The sequence below is a fragment of the Zonotrichia albicollis genome, chromosome 12 (genome assembly GCF_047830755.1).
Source record: "Zonotrichia albicollis isolate bZonAlb1 chromosome 12, bZonAlb1.hap1, whole genome shotgun sequence".
In the NCBI taxonomy this organism is placed as follows: Eukaryota; Metazoa; Chordata; class Aves; order Passeriformes; family Passerellidae; genus Zonotrichia; species Zonotrichia albicollis.
Genome location: NC_133830.1, coordinates 13,838,780 through 13,851,965, shown reverse-complemented (window position 1 = coordinate 13,851,965; position 13,186 = coordinate 13,838,780). Strand labels below are relative to the sequence as shown.

The 13,186-nt window shown below is 44.5% G+C and overlaps 1 protein-coding gene across 3 annotated transcripts in view; it reads left to right on the top strand.

Annotated features, from left to right (window-relative positions):
- FANCD2 (FA complementation group D2) overlaps positions 1–13,186 on the top strand; it is a 35,404-nt gene that overhangs the window by 11,299 nt on the left and 10,919 nt on the right. For 2 of the 3 annotated variants that reach the window (XM_074549920.1, XM_074549922.1), the window contains exons 15-30: positions 212–355; positions 620–754; positions 1,057–1,188; positions 2,308–2,415; positions 4,281–4,390; positions 4,911–4,971; positions 5,664–5,789; positions 6,597–6,670; positions 6,759–6,899; positions 7,858–7,958; positions 8,255–8,370; positions 9,065–9,173; positions 9,677–9,775; positions 10,671–10,780; positions 10,984–11,130; positions 12,240–12,356. In XM_074549920.1, coding sequence (XP_074406021.1) covers positions 212–355; positions 620–754; positions 1,057–1,188; positions 2,308–2,415; positions 4,281–4,390; positions 4,911–4,971; positions 5,664–5,789; positions 6,597–6,670; positions 6,759–6,899; positions 7,858–7,958; positions 8,255–8,370; positions 9,065–9,173; positions 9,677–9,775; positions 10,671–10,780; positions 10,984–11,130; positions 12,240–12,356 — 1,830 coding nt within the window. The remainder of the gene's footprint in view (positions 1–211; positions 356–619; positions 755–1,056; positions 1,189–2,307; positions 2,416–4,280; positions 4,391–4,910; positions 4,972–5,663; positions 5,790–6,596; positions 6,671–6,758; positions 6,900–7,857; positions 7,959–8,254; positions 8,371–9,064; positions 9,174–9,676; positions 9,776–10,670; positions 10,781–10,983; positions 11,131–12,239; positions 12,357–13,186) is intronic. The other variant, XM_074549921.1, reaches the window with a different exon arrangement.

Sequence of the window (13,186 nt, the reverse complement as noted above, 5' to 3'; positions counted from 1 at the left end):
CCCGTCCCTTCTGTTAAGGGACAGAGTTGATTCAGAGTTAATCCTGCTTTAATTCTGTACTGTTCTACTCATAAGGTTTTATTTAAGTTGTAACTCTTGGGACTTTCTGAGCTCTTTTTTTCTTCTCAGTTTAGACTTCAAGTCTTGACTTGGAGTTATCTGAACTGTTTAATATTTCAGCATAATGAGTGGTTGTTATTTCCTCTAAAAGGTTCTGGATCTGATAGTTTTGCTGCTAATCCATTCTACAAACACTAGGAACAGGAAGCAAACTGAGAAGGTTTTGAGGAGCAAAATCCGACTGGGCTGCATGCCAGAACAGCTGATGCAGAATGCCTTCCAAAACCATGCAACGGTCAGTCTGATCCTGCTTTGGGACTCTCTCTTTTATCTCTCAAAGATCTTGTCAGATGATGATTTAGCCCTGTGCTGCATTATTTATACCTTTCCAGTAATCTTCATGTACTTCTCTTATAATTTCTAGTCCATATCAGTGTCCCAAGGCACATGTTCTCATTTGGAACTGTCATGTGGTTTTTTGGAGCTGAGTTTTCCTCAGCATTGGATGTGTTGAAAACAAGCAATAGTAATCTCCTCTTTCATGGTGTCTGTATTTCAGGTTATCAAAGACTTCTTCCCTTCAATCCTAGCCCTTGCTCAGACATTTCTGCACTCAGCACACCCAGCTGTGGTCTCCTTTGGCAGCTGCATGTACAAACAAGCTTTTGCAGCCTTCGACTCCTACTGCCAGCAGGTACAGTGTGATGGATGGCCGCTGTTTTATTTAGGTTTGCACTTTGTTCTAGAGTTTATCTCATAATCCTTTGGGGACAGGGTTTCAGGCAGTTGGAAACCTTTGGAGGGAGGTCTGTGCCAAACACTAGGCCAAGAAGAAGATGGGGAACAGTCACAGCAAGACTGTGATAGCGAGTGACTTCAAGCACAAGGACTTCTCTGATTATCTGTACTTGATCAACGTAGTCCATATGAGCAGAGCAAGGCAGACATTTTTCTGTTGATATTTCACTGTGGTTCTTTTGGTGACTTTTTCCTTAGGAGGTTGTGAGTGCTTTGGTGACTCACGTGTGCAGTGGAAGTGAGACAGAGCTGGACATTTCTCTGGATGTGCTCACGGATTTGGTGGTGCTGCACACGTCCCTGCTGATGCGCTATGCCACCTTTGTGAAGGTATCTGCTTCTCTGGGTTTGTACTACATTTTGGGGCCCTTACACTACTGTGCCTCAGATCCAGAATAGACCAGTACTTCTCCAAAATAGAGGTATTGGAAAAACTTGTACCTGTAAAGCTTTTCTGCCTGGAGAAAGGCAGTGGTCAGAAGTGAAAAGTAACTGCTGTCCAAGTGTGAGCTGTACGATAGGACTGAATGATTTTTTGACAGGGGAAATTGAGATAGACAATTCCCTTTAACTGGACAATGCTTAAATTACAGGCATGGAATGGTGCCTACAATGGAAATGTTGCCTTTATTTACATGAGCTATTTCAAAACTTGGCAAAAACTCGCCCCCTTTGTGGACTGCACATTCTGTCTGTTGAAGGACTGACAGTACTTCAGCCAGTATTTGAATCCTAAGACAAAATTGCTTGCAGAGATGGAAAAAGACATATCCTAAAATTTAAAAGAAGTACTCAGTGGGGAGAAAAAATATGGACTACTGAATTCTAAGAGTCACAAGCAGGGTCAGACCTGCCAAGTTGCCTATTTCCAAAAGTAGTAAAAGTAGAGATTGAGGGAAGAGTTAAACATAAAGGCAAGCATGTAACAGTACTTTCCTTGAACACTCCCCCATCCATGTTGGTTTGTAGCTTAAGGACAGCTTTTGTTTAAGAGCCCTTGAAGAGGGTGGGTGTGGGTATTCCCACACCTCTCTGATATTTTGGTGCCCCTGGTGATTTAATTATACATTGTGAGAAAGGTGTATACTTTTTGCTGTTTAGTTGGTTGGTTGTTAAATGAAAAGTACTTGCTTAATTACTTGCTTGTCAAATATTTGAATCCTGTGACCAAACCTGTGATAGAAAACAGACAGCTGCCACTTGTCCTGAGCACTCCCAAAATGCTTATGGTAGCCAAGTTATTCTTTCCATTCAGCCTCTGATAAAATGAAATCCCATAAGTAAGGCCAGAGCAATAATCTGGCATTTATGTTTGGTTAATTTGAATGTAGCTTTTACATGCATGTACAAAAAGGTAATTATCTTCCCTGAGGGTGACAATTAATGTGTTTTTGAGAATATGGAAAGGGATTCTTGATATTCTGAGCTAGTTTGTGGCTTCTCTTCCAGACCATTTTAGACTCTACACAGAAACTGAATCCATGCCAGATCCGGAAGCTTTTCTACATCCTCAGCACTTTAGCATTCAGCCAGAAGCAAGAAGGGAGCTACATTCAGGTGAGCAGAGACACAACAGAAAGTTGTTCAGTCTGTGCCTTGGTTCTTCTGCTAGGTTAACTAAATATTGGCATCATCTATGAACAGGGATTGATGTCAGGATAGCCTTGAGCTTAAAATCCTCTTCTCTCCAAGTGTCTGCAAACCAGCTTGTGGCTCTAGACTTTCCACCCTGATATCAAGGGCTTATCACAGTGACTGTGCCTCTCATCTTTCCCAGAAAGGTCCCCTTCTCTTGCACATTTGAGAAAGGCAGAGTTGTTAGACATGTTGTAGGAAGGGTGCTGATGGTAGTCCCTGCCCTAACCTCCCAGTCAAAGTGGGACTGTCACCAGCATGGTGTCATGTTGATTGTTGCTTTGTCTAGCTGAGCCTTGAAGGCTTGCAGAAGTGTAAATTTAGCAGCCTCCTTGCACAGCTCTGTTCCTCCATCACTTGGAAGCCTTCAGAAAGCACAGTTGAGCTTCCTCCCTGAGATATTTGTATTGATTCAGCCACTTAAATTCTGCACACCAGAGACAACAAAGACTCTCTTGTTAGAAGAGCTGAAGTGCACAGAGCAGAGTATGTGAGGTGGTAGACTCCACACCTCTTGTGCCTGTGGTTTAAACATGAGAAGCTGTCAGACCTGGTCTGTCTAAATCCACTTCCATCTTGCACAGGGTACCTTGTGTGACTCAGCTGCAGCATACAGTGGTGGTACCTTTGTCTGGATTTCTAAATCCTTGAGCAGAGCAGATAAAGAAATAATTCAGAGATATTTATTCCACAACAGAGACATCAGGATTTAAAATCTTCCCATTCATAAAGTTCAGCTCTAGAAATTAGGACTATTTGTCTTTCTTTGAGTCCCTGTGTGGTTTGTAGTTTTAGGTATGTTTGCACATGCTAACTTGAGCCTATGAAGGAAAACTGCTCTTCCTCTCCTGATTGGTCTGTGGCATATAAAACAGCCTGTCTGTAGCCATTTTATCCTTCCCACTCACCCTGTTAATTGGAGCTCTTCACTGCCAAAATTCCCAGTTGTATGGCAGGTTTAGCTCCTTTCTGATCTAGTTTCCTCAATGATTTCCCTCCTCCCACCCTGAGTCTTACGTGTGACTTGGGAAAATTGCCCTGGCAACACACAGTGTGACTTTGCAGCCCTGCAGGACCTGCCATCAGGATGTTCTGCCTGTCGCCCTCAGAAGTTGTGAAAAGAAGGGGAGGAGTGTCTAGAATTTAGTTTGAGCTGAGAGTTTGTAACTGTGGAGATCCAAGGTTGGCAGTTTGACTCTTATCCTCAGTGATACTGAAGACTCCAGGGGTAGGTCACCAAAAGAAATCAGTACCTGAGAGCCAACTTCCTCTTTGCCTTCTCTAAGTGTTCTTCTAAGCTGATGCCTCTTAGACATGAGGATCTCTGCAGGCAGATTAGGAATTTTTCCTTGCACTGCACAGATTGTCTTTGGAACCTTCACCACAAACTGCTCCATCCCTCAGCCTCCTGAAGTTGACAGTGTTTTGAAGTGCAGCTCTGCAGCTGCTCTTTGGGTATGACAGGCTCCAAGACCATCTATTTTTTAACATACTCTCCTATTAATTATGATTGAAATCTGGAGCAATTGTGTCTGTGTTGTAGTTCTTTGTAGTAGTTACAGCAAAGTCAAACCAAAGCACTTTTAATGCTGCTTACAACCTTACTTGGAGTTGGGACCAGTATTTTCATAATAAATGAAATGTCAGAATGTACATTCCTTAAGCAAAAATCCTTGTACACCATCCCTCTGTAGCCCTTGGAGATGACATTAAGTGAAGATGCCAATAGAGTGAGTGATGGACACACAGGGTAGCTCTGTGGTGACATGGTCTGTGTCTCTTTTCAGGATGATATGCACATGGTGATCAGGAAATGGCTCTCCAGCACAGTTCCCAACCACAAACAAATGGGGATTATTGGTGCTGTTTCCATGATAGGGAGCGTGGCATTAAAAAGGTGAGAGAAAATGTAGCAAAGATGAATCTAACATGGCTTTCAGTTCAGGCCTGGAGTGAAACAAAGACAGGAGAGCATTGCCTTTGAGTTCAGGCACATCTTGGGCAAATCCAGGATCTTAAAACTCTCTTCTGCATACTGTGGTGTTTGGTATTTCAGCCTGTGCTGCTCACCTGCTGCTGCTCTGAAAGGCATCCCAAATTCCTTGGTAATGCCTATTTGTGAATCCCTTGACCACACTGCACAACCTGCTGCTTGGAAAAAAATTGAACACTGGGAGACTGACTACAGGTCAGCTTCTACCTCTAGGCTGAATAACCTGAGGTGCTCTGTGTTTGAGTCCAGGGAAGTCCAAAAGAGAAGAAGTTCCAGACAGCACCAGGTGTTTTCCTAATGTGTTCCAAAGAAATCTTTTTATTGTCTAATTCTGTGATTTCTGGAGAGAGAACCTTGTGTGTGTGATGGGTTTTGCTGTCTCTTGGGTCCTGTGCCACAACAGTAAGTTATCAATTGCTTCCAGGAGTGAAGGAGAAGCTGCTTCACTGGAGAGACCAGAGCTGAACAGTGAGCGTGATGAGCAGGTGAGTGCCAGGAACAGGGCAGTGTGGGACACAGGGAGGACATGGTCAGCAAGGAGGGGTGACTGGAAATGCAGTCTTAACTGAAGAACTCTGTGGGTCTGGGAGTTGGCTTTCCTGAGCCTGGGATTCTTGTACATTGACTGCAGAGACAAGAGTCTATTAAAAATGGTTTTGGAGAAACAAAGGTGCCTGCTGGTGTTGCCTCTGCTACACCAGAACAAGCAGCACTGCAGCCATTAAGTGAAAGTCTTCTGTCCAGTTGTTATTTCAAATACAAAGGAAAGAAGCAGGACAATCTGCTTCAGGGAGCCAAAGGTGTGATCATGGCCATCCTCTCAGCTTTGGTAGCTGTGCCTTTCAGGCCATCCAGACAAAGTAGTTCTGTTCCACAGGATTGGCCTAGCAGCCTTTTTCCTTAGGTTCTGTTAAAGAGCCTTCTTCTCTGCTGACACTCTGTTTAAGAGTGATCCTGAGCAGACTCTTTTGTTATTTCATGACAGAGGACACTAAAAGATCCATGTTCCTTCTTAAGTCTGTGTCTATTCAAGAATATTCACCATGGATTGTTGTTACTCTAGAGATGGAGCTTTGCATATGCCTCACAATAAATTAATGTAAAAAGGACTGAAGGTAAAAGCTTGAATTTGATCCTTTTACCTTACCCATTTCTGCACTGTTTTCTCTCCTTTCAGCTGTCTACCCTGCTGGACCTTGTGGGCTTCTGCTGTGAGCAAACACCAGAGGTCTTGGCTCTGTACTACGATGAATTTGCCAGTTTGATTGAGAAGCAGAAGGGCAATTTGGACTTGCAGCTTCTAGTATGTTGCAGAGCATTTTGAACTTAATCACTTACATGAATTCTTCAGGAAATATGTTGGTTTTCAAACATTGGCAAGATAGAGTCAATTTGAGGATTTCACTCTAGTCTGGGAACTTGTTTTGTTCTGTGAGAGATTGGTCAGATACAAAATCCTCATTCAGCTCTCTGGGCTTTTTTTGATTGTGGCAGATTCCTCATTAACAGGAATGTTCTTATGTGCTTTAACAGCTTCTTTTTTGTGAAATTTTACATGACAAGGGGAAGCTCTTTAAAGGAAACTAAGTGACATTTCTCAGAGCATGCTGTTCCTATTCATAGACAAAAATAGAATTTGAAAGAACTTTAAGCTTAGTATGGGAATTGGTTTCTGGGTCAGACTATTAAGACTATCTGATCTCTAAGATCTTGGAAAAGCCACAGTCATTAATGGTAATAATTGAATAAATAAATGGTATTTATGGTGATAGGAAGAGTTTTGTGAAGGCCACTGGACACCTTTCTTCCTTTTGGGAGCTCCTTTTACATGTGGGCTGCTTTCCTCTTCCAGCCAGCTGCTCTGTCTCTCTGCATCACTCTGGAACTTGTAGAGAGCCCACATCCAAAGAGCAGGGAAGAAATTGGTTGTGCACATTTAGCAATGTTTCCTGGCTCTGTCTCTAAAGGCAGGCCATGGGGCTTCATTACTGTGGTGGCTCCAGGATACTTTTGCTTGGCCATGTCTTCTGCATCTTCCACTGCTGCTGCTGGAGCTTCCTTCACTGAGCCCCTTTGCTGAGCAAGTTTTCTTTTCCTTTTTTTATAACAGGATGAGTTTGGGAAGAGTTTGGTGGAGGATTTTCCCAGTGACTTTGTGGTGGATCTCAGCCCCTCAGTGCATGGGTATGCTAATCACAAATAAAGCATTGGTAGTGTTTCTGTCACTGAGAACTGAAATTGCCAACAAGATGTTGTCTGTCTTTCCTTGCAGTTCATTCTTGTTCCCAGTGAAGTCCTTGTACAATCTGGATGAAGATCAAAGTCAGGATGCAATTGCCATCAACCTCTTGCCATTGGTGTCACAGAGTGAGCTTGGCAGGGTCACTGCTGGAGCAAATAACCAGAGTAAAAGGTATTTGACCCTTACCTGTGGGACGGCTGCAAAGGTGAAGGAAGGGTTTCCATTTGTGCCTTTCAGGTGCCTGATCAGGAGCTGGTCAGAGAATTTACCAATTCCCAGTGTTCTTCTCCTTCTTTTGATGTTAAACATACTCAGATAGGTTTGGAGGCATAGTCTGGTTGGCAGCTGGCAGTCTGTTCTGGCTTGGGCTGTTTGGGTAATCTTGGGTGTGTCATGGTGGCAGACAGCGCTAAACCCACAAACACGCTGCCAAAAATGAAATTCAACTGAAGAATCAGGTCATTGTCTTTGGCAAATGGAACAGGAAGCCTGTAAAATGTAAAAAACTCTTAAGTAAACAGGAGGACACCAAAGTTGAAAGAATCATAAGAGTCATAGACTTGTTAAGGTTATAAAAGCCTCTCTATTTTTTTTTATTTTATGCACATAGTTTGTAATTTGTTGTCATAATATTTTGTTGAGATTTTAATTGTTCTTTAAAAAAGACATGATCATTTTAAAATGAGAGAAAATGTAGCTACTTTGCGTGCATCTCTGGAAAAATGTTAATTTTAATCACTCGGAACTGGAGCAGTGGCACACTGAAACATTGAAGGAGGTTCCTCTACTCCTTATAACTGTTGTGCACAATTTCTTACAGTTCCTTCTGAGTTACTCAACTTTGATTTCCACCAGAAGTAAATCTGACCCCATTTTTTGTTCATTGCAGCCATTTTTCTGCCCTTACATGCTTTCCCAGAAAACTGGTAGTCACCAGTTGTTAATTTGTAGGAGTTTTTTTTCTAACCCACATGGTGCATTTCTGCTCTCTCTTGCTGGGACTTGCAAGAAGCAAAATAGAAGGCATAGGCGAGGTGGCCTGGGAAGGACACAGGACATAAGGGAAAAGTGATGGGCATTCTGGAGTTCTATAAAACATCAGACCCACTCCATTGCTTTTTTCCCCCAGGGCAGTGTCCCCCCTGTGTCTGTCACCCTGTTTCCGGCTGCTGAGGCTCTACACTGCAGAGCAGAACAGTGGAAGCCTGGAGGAGATTGATGCCTTACTAGGTATGGGAAATGCACTTTTTATAGAGCCTGCCTGCCTGCCTTGCTCCTGTGCCAGATCTGCACAGATTCCCTCCAGCTGCAGGAGGGGTTGTGCATTTTGTGAGGAGGCTGAGATGCTCTGTGCCCACAGAGTGGAAGGGGAGGCAGTTGCTGTGTCTGGGGATGGAGTGGCTGATGGGCCTTACTCCAGACAGCCACTGGAATTGGGGCAGGCTGTGGTAAGAGGCCTGGTTAATGCATGAACCAAAGCATGGGTAGCACACAGTCCAACCTGTACTTTTCTTGCTCTGTGCCAGGTTGTCCCCTGTACCTGACTGACCTGGAGGTTGAAGGGAAGCTGGACTCTCTGTCCAAGCAGGAGCGTGAATTTCTGTGCTCACTCCTGTTCTATGCTCTCAACTGGTTCCGGGAAGTGAGTAGAGCTTTGTCTGCAGGTTCTGGGGTGGAGGGATGAGGGAAACCTGGGAGGGCAGGGCTTGGTCAGCCAGGAAAGGGGAAACTGGAGGGGAGGGAATGTTGTGGTCTTTTACTGTGGTCTTTATCTGACAGAAAGGTTGTGCTCCACTTTCAGAGAGGCTGTAAATTTCCTCTCTTGGGGTGCTCTGTACTCTCTGTTCTGCACCTCTGTGAGCTGAGTAAAATGCAGTGCCTTCATGCAGATTTGGACAATGTATTGGTCAATGGGATTTTTCCTGCTGGGGTTATTCTCATAACATGAGAAGGGCAGATTTGGTGCAATTCCACATTCCCAGTTCTGCTCTCCTCCCAGGACTGCCTCTTTCCTGGCAGACCTGGGAAGTGCCAAGGGATCTCCAGAGCCACAGGTATCACAGAACCTGACAATGTGCTGTCTGCTAATTCCTCTTGTTCAATTAATATTTTATCTATAGGTGTTGTCCTATTGGGTTTTTTTAGATTGCACCAATTGTATCCATGCTCTTATGGACTTCTGAAGAGCTTTATTCATGCAGTGTGAACCTGGTCACACAGGCCACCTGTGCTGTGTTGTGTATTTATTCAGGACTTGAGAATGTTATTCAGAAAAGAAAAAGTAGCAAAGTGGGTACAAATCTCCCTGATTTAGTGAGCTTGGTTTGTGTCTCTAGGTTGTAAATGCCTTCTGCCAGCAACAGGATGCTGAGATGAAAGGGAAAGTTTTAACTCGATTACAGAACATCACAGAGCTGCAGAATGTGCTGGGAAAATGCTTGGCAGGTGAGTATGAAACATTTGTACATTCTGGGCCTGTACTAGCTGTGAAATGAAAGGGGTTGCCTTAGACATCAATGGAGGAAACAAATGGTAACACACACTGCAGTTTTCCAGTTTTAAAAGTTTGTGCATGGGCAGCTATAATTTTCAATTTGTCCAAATCCAAACTGCTCTCCTTAATCGCTTCCTCAGTGAGGAACACACAAATTGCACACTCCAGAGTCACAAGCACACAAACTTTAGCAGATCCCCCAAGTACTGACACACCTTGTCCATCTCCCAGTAGCCTGCCCTGATCCCAGGCACTCTGATCTGCTCCACTGCTCCCCACTCACTGCTGTTCCAGCTCACTGCTCGTTAGCAGGTAAATTCTTACACTTACCTCACCACTCCACACTTTCACCAGGACAGTGAAATTCATGATACTTCCTTTAGATATGTATCTGGTCTATATGTTGTCATTCAGGAGTTGAATTAACCCAATTTCTACATTTTGGCTCTTTCAGCAACCCCTGGCTATGTCCCACCACCAGCTACTTTTGACTCTGAGGCCCCGGAGGCTGCACCATCCGTGAATGCTGCTGGTCCAGCCAGGAAAAGAGGTGGTAAAGAAAATCTAAAATGTTTGAGCAAACAGATGTGATGGGGGTTGGCTGGCAGATTGCACTTGTATGTGCCTAAAGCACTAAATTTTTGGCAAAGTCTATCTAGCTGGAAATTTTACCTCATCAACTCCTGTTACACCAGAAGTGGAGATGGAAAAATAACCTACAGCAAATAGGTGTTGGATAGTTTGTCTCCTTGGGAGAACTGCTGCATTTAACAGTGAAAATCCACGGCTTTCATTGATTGCTTTCACCTGCCAAAGTACTTTCTGCTTCTGCAGCAGCAAGTTCTGTCTTTGATGGGTTTGTGGCATCATCTGGTACTGAATCTGTGGCTTGAGCTGCCTTGTAAACCCCTGAGCTTTAGGCTGCACCTAACCAATGTCCTGGGAACCTTGTCATGGCTCTGCTGCACAAGGAAATCTTTCCTTCATCCTTTCCCATTGCTAGCTCCCACAGAGAAGACACAGAACTTGCCTTTCAGTTTTCAAGCTGAATCAGATCTGCTTTGTTCTTCCTGTCTCTAGTTCTGTTTCTAGATTAGATTTATTTCTAGTTTAGATTAGCATTTCCTGGGAACATGTCTGCCTTAAGCCAAAGTAGACAAAAATTCACATTGCATTCAATAAGAACAACTGAAGGAGGCTACAGATGAGAATGCCTTTCCCTCCTGTGCCAAACCCATTGTGCAGGGTCTGGGCCTGTTATGTAGGAGCATGTTGGAGGCAGAAGGAAAGTTTTGACAAGAGGAGAATCCATCACTTTAGATACTGTATTTTGAAGGAGCACTTAATCTATGGACCTGTGCTCCATGTTTTCTTTGTGCTGATTCAAGTGCTCCTAGTGCTGAGCACAGTGTGCAGCCTTTGAGTCTGAAGTTGCTTTTGTGTTTAAGGAAGGAAAAAGAAGGCTGATGGCAGCAAAGCTGGCTCTGCAGATCGTTCTCAAGCAGAAGACAGTTCTGAGGGAATCCAGCCTGATACTGAGCTCTCTGAGCTGGACAAGGTAGGTGTGCAGCCCTGGGCACTGCAAGGAAGCCAGAGCAGGGAAGATGCCATGGAAGCAAAAACAAAACCTTTGACAGAGGGGTTGTTCCTTCCAAAGCTAATCACAGTCAGTGGTTCAGTTCTGCTTTCTGGCACCTGTCTCCCATCAGAATTTTGTAAATGATCCCTGCAGTGGCCATTCTCCTGCAATTTCCTTTTCAGAGTGCTGCTGACAGAGAGGCAGGAAATCCTCTGGCCCAGCTGCAGAGCTACCGCCCGTACTTCCGAGAGCTGGACCTCGAGGTGCTCACTGTGCTGCACTGTGGGCTGCTCACAAAGTCTGTCCTGGACACAGAGATGCACACAGAGGTGAGTGGAGCAGCCTGAAGCCCACACTGATGAGGCTTTGTGGAAATGCTTTTCTCAGGGGCCTTGGCCTCCCTGTTCCACTGAAGTGCACAACAGGCTGGTGCTGAGATGTGCTGGCCCAGGGCTGTGAGCTGGGGACCAGGAGAGCATTTGGCCCCAAGTACTTCAAGGCACTGAGAAAAAGAGGACTTTCCTGAGAAGAACAGACATGTCATATAGTAATGTTAAAAACAAACTAATATAAATATTGCATAAAAAGTGAAAGATACTTTATAACATGTATAAAACTAATGGGAAGAAAGGGGCTTTAATATTGAGCACAGGTAAGATACAGGATGGTAAATACACTAAGTATTGCCTGTCAAAAAGAATCTATGACAAAGTAAAGGCTGTATTGGAAAAACTCAAATGTCTCAAAGCATGAGGAAATCATGAACAGCACAAATGTTGGACTGGAGTCATGGAGGTGCTCTCAGTGAGCTGTGCATCATCTGGGAGTTTGTAAACACTGCATTGCTATGGCTGTGGAAAATAGATGTGCTTAATTTTGCTAATACCCTCTTTGTAGGCAGGCTGACTCCATCTGGAGTCTCCTTTTGTCAGGCTACAGTAAATGCATGAGATGGGAAAAGGCCATGGCAGGCTGGAGCACAGCCTGGTCTGCCCTTGCAGACAGCTGTCTCTGTGCATGCAGGTCACAGGCCAGCTGCAAGACTGTTTGACAAGTCTCTTGGGCTATGTGGCATTATTTCAAAATACTTCTTGCCTGTTACTCAGTTGGTGAATTCTGTGACTCTCTGGGCTTAAACCTCTTTTATCTTTAGAAGCTTATTTCAATGTCAATGTATATAAATCTGTTCTTTCTCAGTTGTTAAGTTGTACTGACATTGTCTCAGCTGTTTAGAGCATCAGGATGGCTTCTTGCTTTGAGTTTCCAGAGCCAATGCCCCATCCCTGCCATGGGGGAGCATAAAACCAAGCATCTACCAAATAAGTCCCCTCTGAGGTTAACCTAGTCCAGGAGTCATGACTGGAAACAGGGTAAACTTGAGCTTCAAGGCACTACAGTTTCATCTGGGTCCTGGGACTGACTGTTCTTTTAATTGCAGGCTCGTGAAGTTGTGCAGCTGGGGCCTGCTGAGCTTTGCTTCCTTCTGGATGACCTGTGCTGGAAGCTGGAACATGTGCTGCCCTCGGGCTCCACAAGGAGGGTGCCCTTTCCAAAGGCAAGAGCAGCAGCAGGCTGTGGGCCCTGGGCTGAGGCAGAGCACATCAGGGGCTTCCAGGCTTTTCCTGAGAAATGTTTTTCAGAACTACTTTCACTTGTTAGTTAAATGGAAGTGTGACACCCAGCTGTGTGCCAGAGCAGCACTTGCTCTTTCAAAACTCTTGTGTGCACTGCTCTTGCTGAAGTGTTTGCAGCATCTGGTTCTCTGCATGTCTCAGGAAAGGGTATTTAACTGAGGCAGTCTTGTAGCCTCAAAACTCAAGTGACCCTTTTCCTAGCCCTCCCTGGGGACACTGGCTGTGCTGCTCAAATTCAGCCAGGCCAGATGGCTGCAGCAACCAGCAGAAGCTGCTGCATCCGTGTTTCTGCTTTCTCTGCATTAGAAACCCCCCTGAGTGCAGAAACTCCTTGCTGATGCCTTCAGGAGGAAAGTAAATGCATGTCCCATTGCATTAAACTGAGAAATGCACTGCAATTGGCTGGGCTTTTCATGGTCATTGCTCTTTCTCTTTGTCTTTTTACCTATCTTAATTCCCACATGCAGAGACTGTCTTCTCTTGGTGTTTGAGTAAAGTGTTGGATTCTCTGATCCAACCTAAATTATTTTGTAAGAGAGCTGTGTGTCAGATCAGTTTTATCCTTTTAGTCAAATGTTATCCATTTGTGTGAGTTGGTGGTGCTGGTCCAGCAGAAGCCAACTTTCCTGCCCTGTGACCCCTCCTGACCCTGTATGGCATCAGGGATTGCACTGCTTGGCAGCAGTCTGAGATGTAACAATTGATGTTATTCTCAAGAGAGGCCAACGAAGCAACTTTTATCTTTTGGGTT